This window comes from Myotis daubentonii, chromosome 5, assembly GCF_963259705.1.
Source record: "Myotis daubentonii chromosome 5, mMyoDau2.1, whole genome shotgun sequence".
NCBI classification, from domain to species: domain Eukaryota; kingdom Metazoa; phylum Chordata; class Mammalia; order Chiroptera; family Vespertilionidae; genus Myotis; species Myotis daubentonii.
In genome coordinates, this window is record NC_081844.1 from 58,026,630 (window position 1) to 58,049,594 (window position 22,965).

Consider the following 22,965-nt stretch of genomic DNA (forward strand, 5'->3'; position numbering starts at 1 on the left):
CTATAAAAATGTATGTGTATGCATTTTTGAGGTCACCCTATATATATAATGCTAACACTCTACCATGGATTAGTAGTGATGCTACTAAAAATAACAATAGAGGTAACATACGTGAAAGATTCACATTTGTCTCAGTTATTTCCTGAACGTAATCTCCAATTTTTTTCATTCCCTTAATTTCAAATTTACTGCATAGATTTATTTTTGCATAGAGATTAACATGTACTTATTTACTGACTTCAAAAGCTCATACTGTAGAGGCAATACAATGTTGCTTATATTATCCCATTCTCCCAGCAGTGACATATTTGTGCTCACTACAGTACGAATTGTAGAAGCAAGAGCCCTCACACTGTGTTCACTGAGGTCGCCAGCTGAAGTTGAAAGAATTTGGACTACTCTTGTCTTCACTGTCTCCTAAGCTGATGCCTACTGAGTCACCACCTAGTACTTCCCTGCATTTATTTAGTTACTAGAGGCCCAATGCATGAAATTCGTGCAAGAACTTGGCCCCGGCCCCTGTCCACCAGCGCTGTGGCTGGGGGCTTCTGCTGCCTCTGCCACGGCCCCTGTCCACTGAGGCTTTGTCTGGAAGGAAGGATGTCCGGAAGGACGTCCGGTCTAATTAGCATATTATGCTTTTATTATTATAGATAGCTGTGTTCCCAGCAGTTTAATATGGTGTTCATTAGATCTGTGTTGAGTGAAAAGGTAAATCAGAGGGGGAGAGAGACAGGGAAGAAAAGGTGGAGCACAAGGGATTCTTAGGGCAGTGAAACTATTCTGAATGATATATAATGGTGGATAATTGTCACTGTATCTTTGTCAGAACCCATAGAATGTACAACACAAAGAGTGAATCTTAATGTAAATTATAGACTTTAGTTAATAATAGTGAATCAATATTGGGTTCATCGTAAGTGTTACACTAATACAGGAGATAAATAATTGGGGGCACTGTGCAGGGAAGGAGGAGAGAGAACATGTAGGAACTCTGTACTTCCCAATCAACTTTTCTGTAAACCTAAAACTACTCTAAGAAACATAAAGCCTATTAATCTAAACAACAAGAAAATATAAATAACTTAAGTCAGATGGTCTTAGCATGTTGTGTTTTGTAAGAAAACAGAGAACCAAATGTAACTAGTATAGGCAAAGAGGTGAATGTGTTAATGTGTTGGTTTGCTTACACAAACCAAGGGAAAGCATGAGGGGAAACTGGAACCAGGAACTTACATGCTCTTTTTCATTTTTATAATGATCTCGATAGACTTTCTTCATAATGCCCAAATGACAGTGGCCTATAGCTCCCAGGTCCACAACCTCCCAGACTTGCCACACTGGGAAGGGGCACTCTCTTACTTTAGTTCTTTTCTCCTTCTCCTTCTCCTTCTCCTTCTTTTTCCTCCTCCCCCTCCCCCCCCCTCCTCCTCCTTTCTTCTTCCTTTAGCTCTTTTTTTTTTTTAAATACATTTTATTGATTTTTTACAGAGAGGAAGGGAGAGGGATAGAGTTAGAAACATCGATGAGAGAGAAACATCAATCAGCTGCCTCCTGCACACCCCCTACTGGGGATGTGCCTGCAACCAAGGTACATGCCCTTGACTGGAATCGAACCTGGGACCCTTCAGTCCAAAGGCCGATGCTCTATCCACCGAGCCAAACCGGTTAGGGCCCTTTAGCTCTTTTTTAAAAAATCCTCAAGGGATGTTGGTCAGTCTACCTTGGAAATGTGAACCTCTTCAGACCATTTATGGCATTTGAGATATAGGCCCCAGTTAGCACATGGTGTGCATAAGGCTGGACACAAGTAGGCATGATAGGAGCCCATTGCAATTATTCTGACCAGAGATGTTGGTGGCTCAGAAAAAGACGCTGGAGGTAGACAGAAGTGGTTAGGTTCTGGATCTAGTCTGCAGATAGGCCAGCAGAATTTATTGAGGCATTGGGTATAAGGTGTGAGAGAAGGTAACGAGAATGATTTCAAGTTTTTTATCCTGACAACTCAAAGGTTGGAGCTGTCTTTAACTGAGTTGTGATGGTTAATTTTATGTGTCAACTTGACTGGGCTAAGGGATGCCCTGTGAACTGGTAAGACATTATTTCTGGGTGTGTCTGCGAGGGCATTTCCTGAAGAGATTAGCATTTGAATCGGAAGTCAGAGGAAATCAGATGTATTCTCACTAGCGTGGGCTGGCATTATCCATCTGTAGATGGCCTGAAGAGAAAACAGTAGAGGAAGGATGAAATCTCTCTCTCTCTTCTTGAGCTGGGACATCCATTTTCTCTTGTCCTTAGACATCAGCTCTCCTGGTTCTCTTGGGCCTTTGGGCTCTGGGACTTACATCAGCTGGCTGCTCCAAATGTTCTCAGGCTTTTGGCCTCAGACGGGGAGTTACACCACTGGATTCCCTATTTTTCAGGCCTTTGGACTAGGACTGAATTACATCACTGGTTTTCCTTGTTCTCCAACTTGCAGATGGCAGATGATAGCATATCTCAGCCTCTATAATTACATGAGCCAATTCCCATCATAAATCTTCTCTTATACATATTGGCTCTGTTTCTCTGTCGAATCCTGACTAATACATGAGCAGAGGGATATTATAGTGGCACAGGTTAGACTCGCAGCGGTTCTCAACCTGTGGGTCGCGACCCCTGAAAATACATCCTGCATATCAGATATTTACATTACGATTCATAACAGTAACAAAATTACAGTTATGAAGTAGCAACGAAGATAATTTTATGGTTGGGGGTCACCACAACATGAGGAACTGTATTAAAGGGTTGCGGCATTAGGAAGGTTGTTAGAGGGATATCAGGAGCTTAGTTTTAGATATGGTAGGTCTGTTAGTCATTCAGTTGGAGATGTTAAGCAGCTGGATACACATAAGTCTATTCCTCTAGGTATCGCTTGACATATTATGGACTGTAATTGTTTAACTCCTTTCTCTAGAATTCAAGCTCCATAAGAGCAGGAACTTTGCCTGTTTTGTTCCCTGCTGTATCTCCAGTACCTAGAAAAATTCCTGAGGCATAGCAGATACTCAGCAAAATTTACTAGAAAGGTGAATGAAGAAATGAATGAGGTTGTTATGTTTTCAGCACAACAGTTAGGAAGTATGTGTTTGAAAGTGAAATTGCTTGACTGGCTCTTACTAGGGAGAGGTTTACAATAGGCATTGTCTAGCAAACATTTTCTCTGAAGAACTATGTAAAAATGAAGAGACACTTGCAAGGCTTCTGTAAACTTTATTTTATGCTTACAGGCCACTGCCAATGCAGGGCCTTGGCTTTTGGCTCATTTCTACAGTTTTACTTGGAAAGATGTGGTAAAAGTAGAAACTGGAAATATTCCTACTAGTAAACCACAGTTACTTACCAGTCCATAAACAAAATGGCCATTGAAGCCTGTGTGGTTATTAGGAAAGCTATGACTTTCTGAACTTATAAAATGCATTATTCATATGCAAGAGAGAAAGTATCTTAAACAAAAAAATAGTTGTTTAAACAAAATGGTGTGTGTTTATGGCTTACATTATGGGTATATATCAGTGCATGGTATGTACCAGCGGAATAATGGAATTTGACTGCTTACACATCAAAAAGCCCTGCGAGGGGGTCCATTGGAACCTGATATCATTTTATACGTGACGGTGCTAAAACACAGCCCAACAAATTATTAGCTAATTTATCATCAGGATTATGTTTGGTGTAGTCTGATATACACATTAGATTACTTGTCAACCTTATCACTGAGTTTAGTTGAGGATTAAGACAATATAATTACTCATAGTTTAATAATATTTGCTCCAACAACCCCAAATACTGTTTTATCAAACCAGCCAATCAGCCAACCAACCAAGCAAATAAAACCCTATTGTTAACCCATGACTCGTCCCCTTTCATGCTGCCTCCCATGTTCCACTTGTAACAGTGACATAGTCACATGCTTTATGAACACAGATTAAAACTGACTGAGGCCAACTGTCATGATAAACAACCACCTAGATTCCAGTCCAAGTGTGTGCTTTGGCACAGCTACAAGGCATCATTATTAGATTACATACGTCCATACATAACATCACACACATGCATGTATCACACACACAAATATATTCCATAGAGATAACAGAAAAATTGGCTAAAAGATATGTACAGTTGTGTATATATATATATATATATATATACACACACATGCTAAAAGATTTTCTGCTCTACTCACAGTCTGTAAACATTTTGGAAAATTCCCAGCAAAAGTCACTGTGGGCCCTTTCAAATGGTGACCATGTGAGTTGTGGGAGAGGGGGAGGTGTTTAAGTTCATACTGGAAACCCAGAGAAGTGAGGAAACATAGTGCATGGTGGCCTTTGGGGTGATTATATTCACTGACATGATAAACTCAGCCAGCCACTTTGAAATTATGTTTCCTCTATGGAAAAGGGAATGATCAAAAAAAGTCTTTCTGCCAGTTAACATTTAAAACAAAGAATATGAGGTGATATGTATACTATATATACATACACACATATATGCATATATGTACATATATATGTATGCATATACATACATATACATGTTACTATTACTAAAAAACCTCAATGAAAATTTCCAAATCTTCTAAAAATATTCAATTCTATTCTCCTAGGTTTAGACTTCTATGCATTGAACTGAAAGTCTTGGGTATAGTTAAACGACACGTACCTTTACATTTTGGTATATGATATTGATTGTACATAAAAGACATTAAAAATAAATTGGGCTTATGAAAAATAGAACTATTTGATTCAAGCATTATTTTATTAAAATTTAAGATGAAAAAATGTTCAGGATATCCTATAATGAAACACCATAAAAAAATAGGTTCTTAAAAATTCTTTGAATAGCAGCTATTAAACTGCCATGTGTGGTTATCAATTTGTGCTTTAGTTCTGTATTTGTTGCAGCTTGAAAATTTATGTTAAAAAAAAAACCCACAGTGGCATGAGAAACAACCTAATTTTTCACTAAATTGTTTTACTTTTTTTTTTTTTTTTACAAAATGAGCTCAAATAATTATTTTTAGGCTGCTATGCAGTTAAAAAATACTGGCACTGAATGACATTTCAAAATAAAGGTGACTTATGCCCATACCGTGTTTGCAAAAAACAAAACAAAACCATTTAAAAAATAACTCTATTTTATAACCTCCGAACTTTCATGGTGACCAGTTCTCATTAAACATTTGACAGAACAGCCGTGAAAGCTAGGCATGCACGTGAAAACGATTTTCATGCAAAAGTAGTAAATACCCTTCTGGTTTCATTTAACAGTCTCCCTATCCCCTGACAACTCTCACCATTTTTTAGTGTTGAATATAACATACAGAATACGTAAATTAGATAAATTAAAGAAGTAAGAGTCATTGAATTTGTGGGCATGAAACAGTCCACTCTCTGACGTTTTGGAAAGCATTTTCCAGGCGTGGGTCTGAGTCATGAGAGAAGAGACTTCTGGAGACATAGTTGCTGTTTTTTTTTTTCTCCAATAAGGTTTGAAGGAATATTGATTAATGTTTCTTAAGCTGTTTAGTTTATACTATCCTTGTGGCTACTCCTCTCTGTGTTGTGGTTGTTTTGTTCGTGGTTCTTCCACTGGATGCTGGTTCCATTCATAGGGACTGAGGTCATCAGACTTTTGGACTGGTAACAGCAGCAGCAGAGGCAAGACTGGGAGAAGAAACAGATGCTAAATGACATGACGTGTGTTACGTTCCCACCAACAAGGGGTAAATGTCCACTACATTTGAGGACAGAATGTGAACCTTAACAGTAATCTAGGGTATGGAGCCTGTAAACCCTAGGTAGAAGCTAAATTGTCCATTCTTGTGCAGCGAAATATATCCCTTGTTTCTTGTTTAAATTCTAAGTCAAAGAGGGAAGCAGTTTTGGCTAGAGGAAGAGTGCTCTATGACTTGGGGTGGGCATGAGTTGGGGACTAGAAGGGGGGCCTAGCATTTCTTCAGTGTGCACCACTGGTGTGGCTCTCTGCATTGTGTACCTCATCTGATGCTCACAGCCCTAGGTGGTAGTTGCTAATTTCCTACCAAGTTGTATGAAACTACCAGGTTTCATCTATTTGTATAAATCTCCTTTTAGATTGTAAGTTCCACGAGGGCAGTCACTGTGCTTTTTTCCTGTCCACTTTATCCCAAATAATAATAAACTCATACTTAGCACTTATGATTTAAGCACTTAACATATAGTATTAACCCACTGAATCCTACTTATGAGATAGATATTGTGACTGATTTTACAGACCAGCAAACAAAGGAAGCAGGAAGGGCACCACCCAGACCTGGGTTTGTCAGTAAGTGCAGAGCTGTGATGCAAATCAAGATTGTTGGCTTCCTGAGCTGCACCCTTGACCTCTATGCTACTCTTCCTAATATGTGCCATGAACTAACATCCTGGCTAGAGATAACAGAATCCAGTTTGGATTAATTCTATGTTAAATCATTCCAGGAACTGTGCTTGGAGCTTCTGGAGGACATGGGTTGATTTAACTACAAGAAGGTTTGAAGAACAGAAGGAAACTGATTTCAAATGCAATTACATTAATTCAGGTTTCCAGAGCAATAAGTATTTACTTGTCTTGAAGAGGGTATTATTAAATATACTATTAAGTAGTATTTAGAAAGAGCTTTCTTTTTTAAAAAAATATATTTTATTGATTTTTTTTACAGAGAGGAAGGGAGAGCGATAGAGAGTTAGAAACATCGCCTCCTGCACACCCCCCACTGGGGATGTGCTCGCAGCCAAGGTACATGCCCTTGACTGGAATTGAACCTGGGACCCTTCAGTCTGCAGGCCGACGCTCTATCCACTGAGCCAAACCAGTTAAGGCAGAAAGAGCTTTCTTAACAATAGAGTTTATGTTTTGCTGAGACTGTTGTTAAAACCTAAAAAAAAATATAAGGAAGGAATAGGATTTATGTATTCTATATGACCTGCAGTTCACATTTGAGCCTTTCTTTTTAAAGGAGGGTTCTAAATTGACATGTTATTAAGTTAGTTATTTTTAACTTTAACCTCTGAATATGTTGTTGTCTGAATAGATATTGCTTTTCTTTTATGCTGACAATCTAACCATCTTTCTGGTTAAAAATCTGATTTTCACTTCTCTACTGAAAAGTATAGCTGATGAAAGTAATATTTACAATTGGAATTAGCCATACCTGTTGGCTACTTAATATACTTGTTTGGTTTTCCTTAAAAATACTTGCAAAATAGTCTTACCTGAAAACAATTTTTAAATTTCTTGCTCACAAAATATAGAGCTATTGGGTTTATACATGAATTCATAGTTGCCAAGTTAATGCCGATATAATCCATGAGCAGCAAGAAACTAGAGCAAAAGAAAATAGTAGAATAATTAGCACATAATGTTTTCAAAACTGCAAACTAGCATTTATCCCTAGAATAAGCATTTTTCTTGCCCAGAAGCCATTTCTCACAGGTAGCAGTCAGAATTTTTTTAAAGTCCTTGTTTAAATGGCACTCTCAGTTCTGCAGAACATTTACCTGCCACTTGGTTAGCTCAGACTATTATGCACAGCCTCAGGAGGGGAGCAGCAAGATTATAGACATGGCTTGCACAAATTTTGGGATCAGTTATGAGTTATGTCAGCTAAAGAAGAAATAATCAACTTTGCAGTTTTAATTTCCAGGGCTAATGAGAATGTAGACTAGACGGTTTTGTAAAAGTATCATAAATGTGAAAATCAGAGAAACTCCAATTTCCTAATGGGTACATAGGATCATACCTAAGTAATTCACATCGGTTCTTGTCCATCTCATCATACACGGTTTTCTTCAAAATACGGCTTAAATGAAGAGGGAACCAGCAAAGAGCAAAAATTACAACCAAGCAGAAAACTGTTTTTGCCACTTCTCGACGCTAAAGGAAAGTGAGAAAAAAAGTACAGTAAATTCGTTGTTTTTCAGCGAGATAAAAGAACTACATAATAAGGAAGTAGTTGAGAGCAGAGAAAGAATAGCTCAAAGAGGAGCCAGGACAGCCTGCCTCACAGTACTTCTACCTCTTTAAGATTTAGAATTCAACTTCAATAAGGATTTGCTACTGATTCTTTTGGGCAACTGCCAGGAAGGACGGTGGCTTCAGGTTGGTTATTAGGACTAGGGCAGAGGTTCTATGGCAGGGAGAGGTGGGAACTGGCTGGAGTAGAGCCAACACTGCGGGTGCGCCTGAGTGTGTGTGTGTGTGTGTGTGTGTGTGTGTGTGTGTGTGTGTGTATGTGTGTATGTGGCAAATATATGGGGAAAAGCATTATCTAAAAGCATTAATAACAGGTAACTAGCTAGCATTAATTACAGCACAGCAGTCAAAGTGACTGAACTCACCATGTTAAAGAATGGAAAAATCTGCAAAGATGTTTGGAAAACAAAATAGAAATAGGAAATAGAAAAGAAAAAGCAACAGCAGCCTGGACAGTGGTGCTCAGTGGTTGAGTGTCAACCTACGAACCAGGAAGTCATGGTTTGATTTCCGGTCAGGGCATGTGCCTGGGTTGCAGACTAGTCCCCAGTAGGGGTTGTGCAGGAGGCAGCTGATCAGTGATTCTCTGTCATCATTCATGTTTCTATCCCTCTCTCTTTTTCCCTTCCTCTCTAAAATCAATACAAATATATTTAAAAAAACAACAAAAATCATCAACACAGCAATATGTTTTCTCCATTTCTTGATCTTTAAGAGAGCTAGCATTGGGATATTTTTGCTTTAAAAATATTTTATTAATGACATATTTCCCAAAGATATATTGTTTGCAAACATAGGGATGAGGGTAAAGGATTATCAGCAATGATGATGAGAAAACCTGGGACATGCTGACCCTGGTGTGACTTTAGTTGAAGGTTTACATACTTTCAAGTCTGCACAGGATCAGGAAAATCATACATTAGGGATTAGCAGCAACCAGTCTTTTGTGTGCATTATGCTTGAGTAGTATAGCGCATGCATTTAGAAGGCTAACTAGGAACATAAAATGTAACTTGTCTGTAACTGGGATCAGTTAATGTCAAAATAAAACTGATTGAAAACAGGGTTTGGAAGAGTAATGCTGGTTCAACCAAGAGCATATAGCATTAAGTATAGGAAGCCTAGAGCAAACCCACATGATTAATGGAGTCATTTAAAAAGATTTGGGGGCAGTTATCACAAATTTTGACTCTAATTCAAAGAACTGGGAGTTCTTTAATCTTTTTGGAGCTATCGGACTAGCTGGGATATACTTCAGAGAACACATAAACCGAGCAATGATTGAGAGAAATAAAGGATTCCAATCTGCAGGAATGGGAGATCATTTTAAAGGATCATTTTGTGTAAACAGAAAGACGGTGTGCCCAGAAAAATAAAAAAGTAAAGTATTAGGGGGAGGTTATCTTCTCTGAGTTCATCATCAAAGAGGATAACCCTTTTAAAAGGTAATATTAATACATTGCCATTACAGTCTGCTATTTGCTTACCCAATATTCATCCTCCTATTTTCCCTGCTATCAATCAGATTCTTGGTTTTGTTATAGCAGCATGGGAGCCTGGGCGTAATCATCTGCATGGCTACCTGGCAGTTCTGACCAATTAGATTAAGTAGAAATTGTGTGAGGTTTCTGTAAAGCTACTTAAAAGTGGGGGATACTCCTTTGATGCTCATACACTCATGTGATCTATGTTCTTCCCCTCTTTTTGCCTGGAAATCAGATATAACTCATGTGATCTATGTTCGTCCCCCTCTTTCTGCCTGGAAATCAGATACAAGGGTAGAGCTGTAGTTGCTGTCTTGTGATAATGAAAGGTCAGCAAAGCAGCAGACACCTGCCTGTGAGTCCCTTTACCACTGAATCAATGACTTCTGAACTTTTTGCTGTGGAAGAAAGATAAACCCCTCCTTGGTCTACTCAATGTTATTTTGTTTTGTTTTGTTTTTGCTTACCAGTCTCCAAACACAATCCCTAACTGATCAAATTGTTGTCAGCATAACGAAGAGAAACTTGAGAAACATACAAGAAGCAAGACCAAGAGCCCAATAGGCTAACAGTCGAAGACTGACAGGGCTTTTCACTCTGAGCTAGCTCCCCCATAGTCCCACTTGAAGGCCTTCCAGCCAGGTTTGCTCTTCTGCTCTTAGAACCTTCTACAGCTGTGAGTGGGACACAAAGGAATGTCTACTGCATAAGGACCAAGTCTTGGATTCTAATTTCCATTTGGTTGAGCCACTCCCTTAATCAATCAGATTCTTGGTTTTCTTATAGCAGCGTGGGAGCCTGGCCTAACCATCTGCGTGATAAAGATAATGCCTGCCTTGTCTATCTCACAGCATGCTTGGATGAATCAAATAAGAAGATAACATGGAAATGCTTTACAAAACTTTAAAAATGCTGTGTAAATGTGAAGTATCATCATATTATTATTATTGTTTCCAATCCCTATTGAATTATTTTCAGAGAAAATACCACTTATAGCTTAAACAGGCTCAATCATGGTGCTGATACAAAAATCAACATTTAAAACACTGTTTTTCACACATCTATTCTAATTAATTATTTCCATTGCAGGAGTGAGAGGTAATAATTGCTTAATATGTTTCACATTGGGAATACTTGAAATTTTCATGCTTGAACAATGTCATACTAAAGTTTCTCAATATAATTTTCCTGTTAAATTTCAATAGGAGGTAATAGCTACCATTTGTATGGCATGTTAGATTTTTACAAAGTATGTGTATGCATATTATTTCCTTTGATTCCTATAATAACATTGATTTATATGCTATTATGCCCAATTTACAGACAAGGAGCTGAAGCTCAGAAAAATTAGTAAAGTAGTTGAAAAGAGCTGCTGCTGAAGAATGATGCTTGTGTATTGTAATTATATAGGATGGATTTACAGGCTCCATCTGAAACTCACATTAAAATTTGCTGTGGTGGGGTGTCCTCTGCTGAGATTTAGAACTTACTTACAGTCCTAGTTTTACTCTGAAAAGTATCTATGAACTTTTTCTGGGTACTTACTATGAGTTGGATTCTATTAGATACCTTACATGCATTAGGTAACCCCCTTGATGTTATATATATATTTAAATATATTTTATTGATTTTTTACAGAGAGGAAGGTAGAGGGATAGAGAGTTAGAAACATCGATGAGAGAGAAACATTGATCAGCCGCCTCCTGCACACTCCCCATTGGGGTTGTGCCCGCAACCAAGGTACATACCCTTGACGGGAATTGAACCTGGGACGCTTGAGTCCGCCGGCTGATGCTCTATCCACTGAGCCAAACTGGTCAGGGCAATTATATATTTTTAAGAGGAACTAGAAGCTTAGAGAGATTAAGCAATTTCCCCAATGCCACAGGGCCAGCAAGTTTAAGACCCAAGTTTCCCCCTCTAAAGCTCTGTTCTACTTGTTTCCCTGGAGGGACTAATAGCAGCCTCCTATTGACATATTCAAATTCATTCTAGAACTTTGGTTGCTCCAAAACTTGACCTCTTCAAATATATAGGATCATCTTTCTTGTCAAGAGTCTCATCTTTGATGTTGTTGATGTTGCTCTAATGAGGTTCATCTCCTTTCTCACTCCTCAAATGGGTGGTTTCCATGTCATGTTATAACTGACCCCTATCTTCCCACCTGAAATACCCGCTGGCCTTTTCTTTCCCATCGATCCCATTTATCTTCCATGAACAATTCAATCCCCTTCATCCACGAACAGTTTTTCCATGACTTAGTCTCATATCTTCCCTGGATTTCTATAGCATAGGCTACTTTTGCCACACCTTGTGATTATATTTTCCAGTTGTTTCCAGGTTTGTATTTTATTTCCACAACAATACTGCAAAGCCTGCTAGGGGAGACAGTCATATGCTCCTTTTTGTCTTGGCAGAGTTCCAAGCCAAATTCAATGGATACACACACAAACACACATGGTCAATATACTCTTGGCAAAACCAGTAAACAGTTCCTCCATTTGGGCCTAGGATCCAGTTAGGCTCCCTATTTCACAAAAGAAATACCTAATATTATAACTATAAAGAAAATAAGACATACAAGAAAACAAGACAGTATTTTTATTTTCACGAAAGCAGGCTAAATCTTGAAATACAGTATTTGTAAGCCTTTTGTTGTCAAGGACAAAATAGTCTTGGCCAGATTTTCATAATCTTATTACATTTACCTGTTTAAGATGTTCACTGAGGGCAATTCTCAAACTTCCATTCCTTCTGTTTAACATCTCACAAGTCATGAGGGTGTAGAAAATTGCGGTGCACACCAAGGGCATGCAGAAGTAGAAGCCGAACAGCCACCAGTCCTTCACATCTTGGTAGAACTGTAAATGAAGAAAAGGGAGAGAGAGGGCGGGGCTTTATAAGGTAAATCAACTGTGTAGTGCCTCTGGGTCCTTAAAAATCGTCATGTTTGCAGATACATTTGTGTATTCATGCTCTCTGGTTGTGGCAATGAGCTTGGGGTGGTGCTCAAAACCCAATTAAATTGGCAAGTCTAGAAATTATCCTGGCTTTATAAAATAGCACATGAATAAACTGCATTAAAAAAAAAGATATATTTTATAAGACACCTTAATTGTACAATGGAAGAGCCCTAATCAATAAAAAGAATTCCCTTCCAAAGCTCACAAAACGATGCTGAGACATACAGAATATATATTTATCTTCATTAGTGAGCCTCAAAATTTTGCTAATGTCTGGTTTACTTTTGGCTATTACGGTCAAAGTGTACTTAATGTGAATATCTTGTTTGGAAACAGGGAAGGTTATGAATGGCTTATCTGTGTAGCTTTGGTTACCAGGAGTTAACCCTTTGCCTGGTATGCCTGCTATGTGACCTTTTAGTTAGCCAATTTGAGCCATAAATAATCACGCCCCTTCTCACTCTTTTTAATACTTACCACCTGGAAACTATCAAGACAGAGTACCTTATCTGAAGGCATATTTAGCATGATCTCCCTATGGGCAGGAGTTGTAAATACTAGGATTATTCACTTTTATGTCTTTTTAAAGAAGAAAATTTAATACCCTATAAAAATGGAAATTGGAAAATTATATCTACATTCTTCTTCCCACTAAACTAATTATCAACTTGGGAAGAAATGCTTTTCTTTTCCTTATTCTGTTTCCTCAGATTGTTTATTTACTATGGATAATGCAGTTATAATATCTCAGTTCCCACAGTAAAAACTAATCATGTTGCTCTGTGAAAAACTAGACAGTTTCTGAATATAGAAGAGGCACAGTGGGATACATTTATAGCATGTTTATTAAGATAATCTATAAATGGTTCCTGAGGAAAAAAAGTTCTGGGCAGAGGTTCCTAACTATTTTTATGCCATAGACCTTTTTGGAAATCTGGGGAAGACTGTAATCCTTTCTGGGAATAATATATTTACATGCATAAAATAAAATATGTACGATTATAATGGAAACTAGTTACACAGAAACAGTATCAAAACATTAAAAATAAAATTTTGATATAGTAATATAGGTGGTTATTAACAAATTAAATGACATATCCAATGGTGGTTCTAATAACTATCAGAATGTTGAAGCAATGATGACTGTAAATGATATTGCAAGATTATACAAATGTTATATGGTATGAAAATGTATTATTTCTATTAGTGACAAAAATGTGGTACTGTTAAATACTATTGTAGTTTGTTGCCTATATTCATAATTGAAAGAAGTGATAAATTTTAGTTATTAGTTAGTGAAAATAAACGTGTAATTTCTTTCTCATTCAAGTGAACAGACCTCTGGATTTTAACTTCAGGTTAAGTCAAACTCCCATTTGATGCAGATCTTTCCCTATCCACATCACACTGTAGAAAGATTTCTGTAGTGAGCTTAAAAAACAAACAGAAAAAATCAGGACTCTTGTTTCCTTTGAGTACAATACAAACACTCTTTTAAGTACCCTCTTCAATTTGTATCCCCTTCTTCCAGGTGCATTGCTGGCTGGTGTGAATGCCCAAATGCAGTTACAGAGGGCCTGAAAGATGACCCCCTGAGGGGCCTGGATGGAGTCCCCTTGCCCCCTCCATGGCAGAGGCCTATAGACAAAGGGGTCACAAATTCCTTCTGAACTGATGTCATCAGCAAGGGCGTGGAGGGACCTCTCTCCAGTCTGTTACACCAAAGTGTAGGAGGAAAGTGTGAAACAAAGAATAAGAATAAAATTTGAGAGAAAAAAACAAACAAAAAACAGGAGGAGAAAGAGACTCTCAAATTTAAAAAAATTATCAGTTCATACTCATACCCTTTACTAGAACCCTCTAGGTTTTTCCTGCCTGAAGGAAAAACATTGCTTGACCATTTTATAAAGGAGACTCAGTCATTACAAAGTATCCCTTTTCTTTTTGTCAAGTTCTAGTGATTAGTAAGTTCCTATGTTGAGCCTCTTCTCCTGAACATTTTATTCAGAAATATTTAGATTGCCTATTTACACTGCCCAAATTCTGATAACCTCCTACTGACTACTTTGTTTTCCACTATGGAGATTTGACGTAATAAAAAATTCAGTAGATAAACAGACCTTAATTTTAAGGTTGCCAGTTTGGCAGCTTTCATGAATAGTTTTAATTTTAAAACAAGAATGTCCAAGCAGGATAACTGGTCAACTGTAAAACCACTAATTTTGTGAATTTTCCAAGTTAGGAAAACATACCTTCAGATGTCTGAACGTGATTAAATGTGGAATCTGAGCTGCATGAAATTTACATCAAAGCACTAAATTATGCTGATTTAAGTGAAATAGTTATCCTTTTGGTTTTCCTCCTCAGTCCACCTTTGACTAGTTTTGCAAAGGTAATATGCATTGTAAGTATGTTTCCTGATACACTCATGTGATTAAGCTTTTCAGAGAAACATTAATGTGACCAGATGTACTAAACGACAACTGAATTTGTTAAACGGAACACTTTTTAAAAAGTTCTGCAAATTTATATTATTTGTACATGCAAATATAACTTTCTTCCTACTTTGAGTTAATTCTATCTTTAAAAAATGTGTGAGCAACATATATTTCCCTGAATAACCAAAAATAAGTATCAGCATGTCTGTCAGATGGAAGTTGTGCTGTATTCCTTATTATAAAACACTAGAGGCCCAATGCACGATATTCGTGCACAGATAGGGTCCCTAAACCTGGCCAGCAATTAAGGCCAATCTGTGGGGCAATTGGGGGGCCCCCGCTGGCACCCACCTTGGCCGGCCTGGTGCTGCCCACTCCCCAGCTCCGCCCCCTGCTGCCACCAGTCGCCTCTCTCTGCAGGGCAACTGGCAGGGCGATCGGGGTTGGGGGTGGGAAGTGGGGGGCCAGCTCACATCCTCCTTGGCTGTCCTGGGGCCTTCGGGCTGGGGGCAGAGCCTGCATTGAGTGTCTGCCCCTTGGTGGTTAGTGTGCGTCATAGTGACCAGTCATTCCACAGTTTGGTCAATTTACATATTAGGCTTTCTTTATATAGGAAGTAGCACTTTATACATATAATCTCTCTTTCCTAATAAATGCACTTCAGAATTCTGGGTTTTTTGGTACAGAACGAAAGTTGTATCTACAGTTGTGCTATAAAAGTAAAAACAAAATAATTGTTCTATTCAAGAAACTAAGCCCTAGTTTAACATCTACTTTTTATGCAACTGTAGAATATTTGACTGAACTAATAGAGTAAACCACACTGGGCACTGCAGAGGTATCAACAAGTTGTGGTGAAGACCTCCTCCTCTCCCCAGTTAATTCCCTTTAAGCTATTTGTACCTTCATGAACGCTGATGTGGCATTGAGCATACAGGTATTATGCTGTTCACCCTTGTATTCAAAGGGCACCATGACGAAGCCAATTGCTTCAGGGATGGCCAGGATAAAAGAAAGGATCCAGATGGAGACAATCTCAATGGCAGTGACCAAGGGAATCCCAATTCCCTGAACACGACTCCAGGAAGCAACAGCTCTGTACCTGAAAATAAAAATGGGGTGATGGAACCAAGGTGTTAGGAAATTTTGAATTATTTCAATTAAAAAATTATAAATGCTGGCAGGTTCCCTCGCTTGGCCAGTGACCAACCATTGGCTTTTTAGGAACTTTTTTTTGGCATTCTTGTGTGAAAAACAAGTGGGGCCATTAAAAGTTCTACCCATTTGGAAATCAATTGCCTGGCAGGTCTAAGTCTGAGCTCTTCATTTGTCATCTAGCATAACCTTGTGAGAATATAGAATGTGGCAGCATCAGATAGGAGTGTCTAGGTCTGTGGTTGTTTTTTAAAATTCCTCATCCAAGGATATGTTTTTATTGATTTGAGAGAGAGAGGAAGGGAGAGGGAGAGGGAGAGAGAGGGAAACAATGTGCAAGGGAAACATCGGTTACTTCGCATTTGCACCACCTGACCAGGGATCAAACCCGCAACTTGGATATGTGCCTTTACTGGAAATCCAACCCTCAACCTTTCAGTGCATGGGACAACACTTCAACCAATTGAGCCAACCAGCCAGGGCAGTGTGTTTATGTTTCTTAAGTGGGGAGGGGTAGAGGGGGGAAATTGGATGATAGAAGAAGTAGTGAAAGCTGCTGGTACTTGTAATGGTAATATCTTACTTCTCTTTATATATTACAAAAATAACAACATTTGAAATCTTATCTATGAAGTGGAGCTAGATATCCTTAAGTGAATAGTGACCATAGATAGTCCATCATTTTCTCTTTTCTTCTACCCTCAAAATATGATTACAGTGGACCTCTACTGGGTGGCAGTTTTAGTAAATAGAGAGTATTTCTGGTAAATGTCAAAGAATGACTATATCACTTTCATTATGGTCCTGAGCTAGAATATATAAAAATGACTTAAAAATACACTGATTTCTAATCTTTAGTATTTATAGTCTAATAGAAAGAACAGTTTTTATAGAAGCATAAATATAAATGTAACTGAACAATTATGTCAATTAAAAAACAAATTGGCATTAATAAATTGTGTTTACCTTTTACTTTAATATTTTTGTGATAATAATCACATTTAAATGTTAAGTTTAAAGAAAGATTGGTTTATGGTCTTTGATCTGATGTGATGGTCTGATGCTAACTACTTTCAGACTTAGTACTAAGAAATGACCTGTGATGTAGTATGGTATTTTTGTGGCTTCATTCTTGAAATTTTTGTTGCTGTTGTAATGGAAAGGAAACACTCTCCTTTTTATAGCTTCATGAGATAGAGCCAGAAGGCTATAAAACAGATCAAGGCATTGGAGACAGGTACACATGGGTTCGCAGGATATGCAACTTAATGTGGAAGATTAGTCAGGAAAGCCAGGCAACTTACAAGCTACCCATATCTACCAAGATGAGTCCCATCACTTATATATCAGTGTTCTATCTCAGTATATCTTTAAGATACATCTGTGAAAACACAGCTTCTTGGAATTATGCTATCTTGTTCTTCACTGTAGATTAGAGTCTATAGTTTTGGTATGCACAATGATGCCACATGGGATATATACAGCACAATTTTCTGGAGAAATGTTTTGCAAAAGATTTTTAGGGTAAATAAGTTTAGGGTGCAGTACAATCTCTAAAAAAGTCCAGATGAGTTCAGAATGGAATAAAATACAGCTATGCAAAGAGACCAAGAAAATCCTTTTACGATATGGCCAAGATTGCAATTTTAAATTTATGGTTATTTTCAGTAGGATAAAGATTGCTATTTATTTTGTTACTCATTTCTGTTTACTTTTCTTTGTTGCCTTATTAGACTGGTAGCCTGAAGTTCAGTAAAAAAGGAATGGAGACTGAATGTCTATATCCCGAGGCTCTCAATGAGTTATACTAGTATCTATTTCTTCTCTCCTCCTCTCAGATCAGTTTTCAGGAAAGGTGACTTAAATAAAATACTTTAAAATACTCTCTTAAGGGAGTAAGAAAACCAGATGTCTTAGGCAGGATTGAAGATAGAAAGTGGTTTAAATGTAGTCAACATGTATTTATAATGAATATATTCAAAGACCAGCTTCATTTTATAATGTGACATGAGTTACCAGAATATGACATGTCTATAATCCAATGTAAATTAAATATTTAAAAACAAATAGAAGTAATTTTTAGTGTCTAGCTTAGTAAATTATTTATAATCAGTCTGCTCCTTCATTAACACACATGACTGAGAACTAGAATATTTTCCATTTGTCATCGTAGTTGTCTTGATAAAATCTCTATGAAATGAGAAAACAACCATAAGAGCAATTAGAAACAATTGTGATGATGGAGGTGGGGAAAGTTGTGGAAAATAAGAAATGCTTGGATCCAAGATAGCAGCAGGGTAGGTGGATGTTACACTTACCCCCTCCCAGGACGAGACTGGAATTACAACTAAAATGTAGAGCAATCAACCTGAATAACCAATTGAAGGCTAGCTTAAGAGACGTCTTATAACCAAGGATTTACAGAAGAAGGGTGGAACTGGGGAAAGGGCTAGCCCCACTCCACCACATGGCAGCTAAGATTTTGGAGGGATATCTCAGCTGAAAAGGTTCCTCCTGAGAAGGGTGCGGTCTCAACCCCAAGCCAGGCTTCCCAGACCAGAGCATCAGAGCTAGGAAGACATGGCTGTGAAAATCAGTGGGGATTCTATTTGTCAGGGGGCCAGGAGAGTCTGCTAGACACAGGCACCCTACAGCCACTCATCTTGGGCTCCAGCAGAGGGAGGGCAGATTGGACTAGAATCACGTGAAAAGAGACTGGGCTTTATGGCTCTGTGAGAGAGCTGAAGGGACAACTGCCAGGATCTCTGTGCTGAGTCCCTCTCCCACACCCGAGATGCCTTCCTACTTGGGTGGAGCACTCCCCTCCATATACGTTAGCCTGGGGGAATGCAATTGCCTCACACTCTGGACTCTCTGTTGCACCATCCTGGGAGCTCGTGCCCTGAGGAGTCAGCTGCCTGGGCTGGGTTGTAGAGATCTGGGCAGACGAAGGGATCTCAGTAACTGAGTTGAGTGGCTCTGGGGTGGGGGCTACTCCCCCACCTTCCCTCAAGCCTGACCTGCACTTCTCTTCCATGGGAGATCCACTAGCCCAGTCGTGGGCAAACTAAAAAAAAAACTAAAAAAACTAAAAAAAAAAAAAGACCGTACCCTTTTATGTAATGATGTTTACTTTGAATTTATATTAGTTCACACAAACACTCCATCCATGCTTTTGTTCCGGCCCTCCGGTCCAGTTTAAGAACCCATTGTGGCCCTCGAGTCAAAAAGTTTGCCCACCCCTGCACTAGCCCCATCTTCTTGACTCTTGAAGGCCCCCCACACACCCAGTGGCCAGCTTCAGAGAACACCAGAGCAGGATCCAGGTAGTTTCACAAGCAGCATGTCCAAAGGGAGATCTTAGCAGGTACCAGACCCTGCTGAGGTGAATTCTGCTTTTTTGTGGTCAGTATCTGCAGAGCAGCTTGTACATCATTGTAGGGATCAACCCTCCCATTCAGCCAGCCCGAGGGTCCACCCCACGCGTGAATGGGGTCAATAGCAATCAAGACTCAATTACAACAGGAGGGCCCACATAACTCACACAAGGGTCATTCCTGGAGCACCCAGTTTAGGTGAGCAAGGAGACTGTGCCAATGGGTCCCACAATACAATATATAGTTGATGTATTATAGAATTGTATATCTGAAACCTATATAATTTTAGGCCACCCCAATAAATTCAATAAAAATAAATAAAATTTAAAAAACTGAATGTTCCCAAAGTGATTTCTTTTGGAATATAATAACACAGCACATATCTACTCAAATAAGTTCTTCTTACTATGAGTGATTATAAATAGCCTTCAATCTAGTCATCATAGAAAATCTGCAAGTGTAGATCCTATCTCTAATAACTGATATTTGAAAAAAAAATCCCTCCTCTTTGAAATGCTTTCTATTCTTGGCTTCTCCCACAGTCTCCTGGTTTTTCTCCTGCTTCACAGGCTACTCCTTACTTCCTTAGCTGGATCCTGCATATTCCTCTCAGTGATCCCTCCAGTCTCATGGCTTTGATATCATTTAAACTTTTTATATGCCGGTAAATAATTCTCAAATTTATAATTCCAGCCTAGAACCTCATCTCTAACTCTAGACTTGAGATATCTACTCAGGTATTTAGTAGGCAAATACTAAACCTAATTCCAGTCTTCTTCCTTGTCCTCAAGCCTGCCTTCTTTTCAGTCTTTACCATCTCAGGCCAAAACTCTGAAGTCAGCCTTCACTCCTCTTTTTCTCTTCCACCAAACAGCCAAGTATTTAGCCAACCTTGCAAACTCTTCCTTCACAATATTTCCAATGCAATCACTTTTCACCACCTCTCCTGTTACCATCTTGCCTGGATTATAGCAATAGCTTCCCAACTGGTTTCCCTGCATCCACTTCGCCCTACTGCAATCTAGCCTGAACACAGAAACCAGGTTAAAACATCAGCCAATCGTGTCACTCTGTTCTCAAACCCCAATGGTTTCCCACCCCAATGGGAATACCTCCCAGTAACCTCAGAGCTGCTTTTTAACTTCCCTTAGGTCTTTATTCAATTGTGCCTTTTTACAGAGGCCTTCCCCAAACATCCTATTAAAATTGCCAGCATCCCCTCAAACTTACCTGTCCTGCTAACCCTAATATATTTTCACCATAACACTTACTACCATGAGACCAGTCAAATATTTTACTTATCTATTGTTTTTATTGTCTGTGCCCACCCTTCTCTTTAGAATAGAAACTCCATAGGGTAGACATTTTGTGTGTTGGTCACAATACTTAGAACAATAGATGCTGAATAAATATTTATTAAATTAAGTGTCTTTGTTTCCTTACCATGCATTTGTCTTTATTGGCTAAAGTCGATAGAACACTATACTGTGAACACTTTCTTATTTTTCAAGCCAGCCCTGAATAAAACAACAGATAAAGAGCTAATACGTTTAGAATTTTAGAATCAAATAATTAAAAAGCCAGGAGGGACCTTTGGGCTGATCTTCCTCCCCTTTATGTTCCAGTTAGGAGCCTGAAGACTGGTGTGTTACCATGTCCTCTGCCTGGTTTCCAGTGAATTTTGTACCCTGTCATGTGATATGCCAAAATAAAAGTATAAGTTACATGTTTTCTTTATGTAAAGTTGTTGGTTACTATATACAGGGTGGGGCAAAAGTAGGTGTACAGTTGTTAGTGCAGAAAATAATAAAATCATTAATAAATAATGATACAAGAATATACTGTGTTTCACAGTTCTTACAACTATACACTTATACTTTTGCCCCACCCTGTATTTTTAAAAAAAATATATTTTATTGATTTTTTTATAGAGAGGGACAGAGAGTTAGAAACATCAATGGGAGAGAAACATCGATCAGCTGCTTCCTGCACACCTCCAACTGGGGATGTGTCTGCAACCAAGGCACATGCCCTTGACTGGAATCGAATCTGAGACCCTTCAGTCCACAGGCCGACGCCTTATCCACTGAGCCAAACTGGTTAGGGCCCACCCTGTATTTTTTAAAATAGATTTTTATCAAGGCCAGAGATGTTTAATGCATGTTTTGAATCTTTACAGTATGGTCTAGTATGGTCATTAATTTTTTAAAAGTTTATTATTGAATGTGCTTTTAAACAGTATAAAAAGCAAATTCAAAAGATAGTACTTCAACAAAATCTTTTATTTCTTCTTATTTGTCCATTTCTATTCTAATAAGTTTGAATATAAAAATCAGTTATAATTTTATTTTAGCTTAATTTACATCCTATGTAATAAAAGAGAAAAATGGTAATTGGCGTACGACGATACCCTTTTCATTGGCTAATCAGGGCTATATGTAAATTAACTGCCAACTAAGATTGGCAGTTAACTGCCAACTAAGATTGGCAGTTAACTGCCAACTAAGATTGGCAGTTAACTGCCAACAAGATGGCGGTTAATTTGCATATGTAGGCACAATGCAGGGAGGCGAAAGGGAAAGCAGGAAGAAGCCCCCTGCCACTGACAGTGATCGGAAACCCAGGGGGGAGCTAAGAGCTGGGGGGCAGAGCAAAGGCGGCCCTGGGGCCGCCTTTGCCCTGCCCCCCAGCCATGATCGGAGAATCAGGTGCCTTTTCTGCCCTGGCCAGTGATAGCAGGAAGTAGGGGTGCAGCCAGCGATGGGAGCTGGGCACGGTCGAAGCTGGCAGTCCCGGGAGCTAGGGGTCCCTTGCCTGGGCCTAAAGCAAAGCCCACGATCACAGGGCCGCTGCAGCTGCAGGTCCCCGCTGCCTGGGCCGGACGCCTAGGCCAGAGGTGTTAGGCCTGGGCAGGGGCGGAGCCTGCAACAGCGGGGAGCTGGGGGTCCCCTGCCCAGGCCTGACACCTCTGCCGGAGGCCTCAGGCCTGGTCAAGGGGCCGATCCGGTGATTGGTGATCGGAGGGTGATGAGGGTCAACTCCTCTGGCCGAGGCATCAGGCCTGGGTGGGGGGCGGAGCCGGGGATTGGGGGGATATGATGGTCCCCTTGCCCAGGCCTGAAGCCTGGGTCAGAGGCGTCAGGCTTGGGCGGGGGGTGGAGCAAACGATCAGAGGGAGATGGGGGTCCCCTGCCCAGGCATGATTCCTGGGCCAGAGGCCTCAGGCCTGGGCGGGGGCCAGAGCCAGTGATCAGGGGGAGATGGGGGTCCCCTGTCCAAGCCTGACACCTCTGGCAGAGGCGTCAGGCCTGGGCAAGGGGCCGATCCTGCGAATGGAGGGTGATGGGGGTCAACGCCTGAGGGCTCCCAGTATGTGAGAGGGGGCAGGCTGGGCTGAGGGACACTCCCCCCCGGCACACACACACACCCAGTGCACGAATTTCGTGCACCGGGCCCCTAGTTAGATTATAAAAAACTCTCATGTTTCTACAGAGGCATATCATTTATT

At 39.5% G+C, this 22,965-nt stretch overlaps 1 protein-coding gene across 1 annotated transcript in view; it reads right to left on the reverse strand.

Annotated features, from left to right (window-relative positions):
- Positions 1–3,235: 3,235 nt before the first annotated feature.
- EDNRA (endothelin receptor type A) overlaps positions 3,236–22,965 on the reverse strand; it is a 51,817-nt gene continuing 32,087 nt past the window's right edge. Inside the window, exons 4-8 of the mRNA XM_059697896.1 lie at positions 15,829–16,027; positions 12,233–12,385; positions 7,808–7,941; positions 7,281–7,389; positions 3,236–5,711 (exon numbers count right to left, since the gene is read on the reverse strand). Of these exons, the coding sequence (XP_059553879.1) occupies positions 5,571–5,711; positions 7,281–7,389; positions 7,808–7,941; positions 12,233–12,385; positions 15,829–16,027 (736 nt within the window). The 3' untranslated portion in view covers positions 3,236–5,570. The remainder of the gene's footprint in view (positions 5,712–7,280; positions 7,390–7,807; positions 7,942–12,232; positions 12,386–15,828; positions 16,028–22,965) is intronic.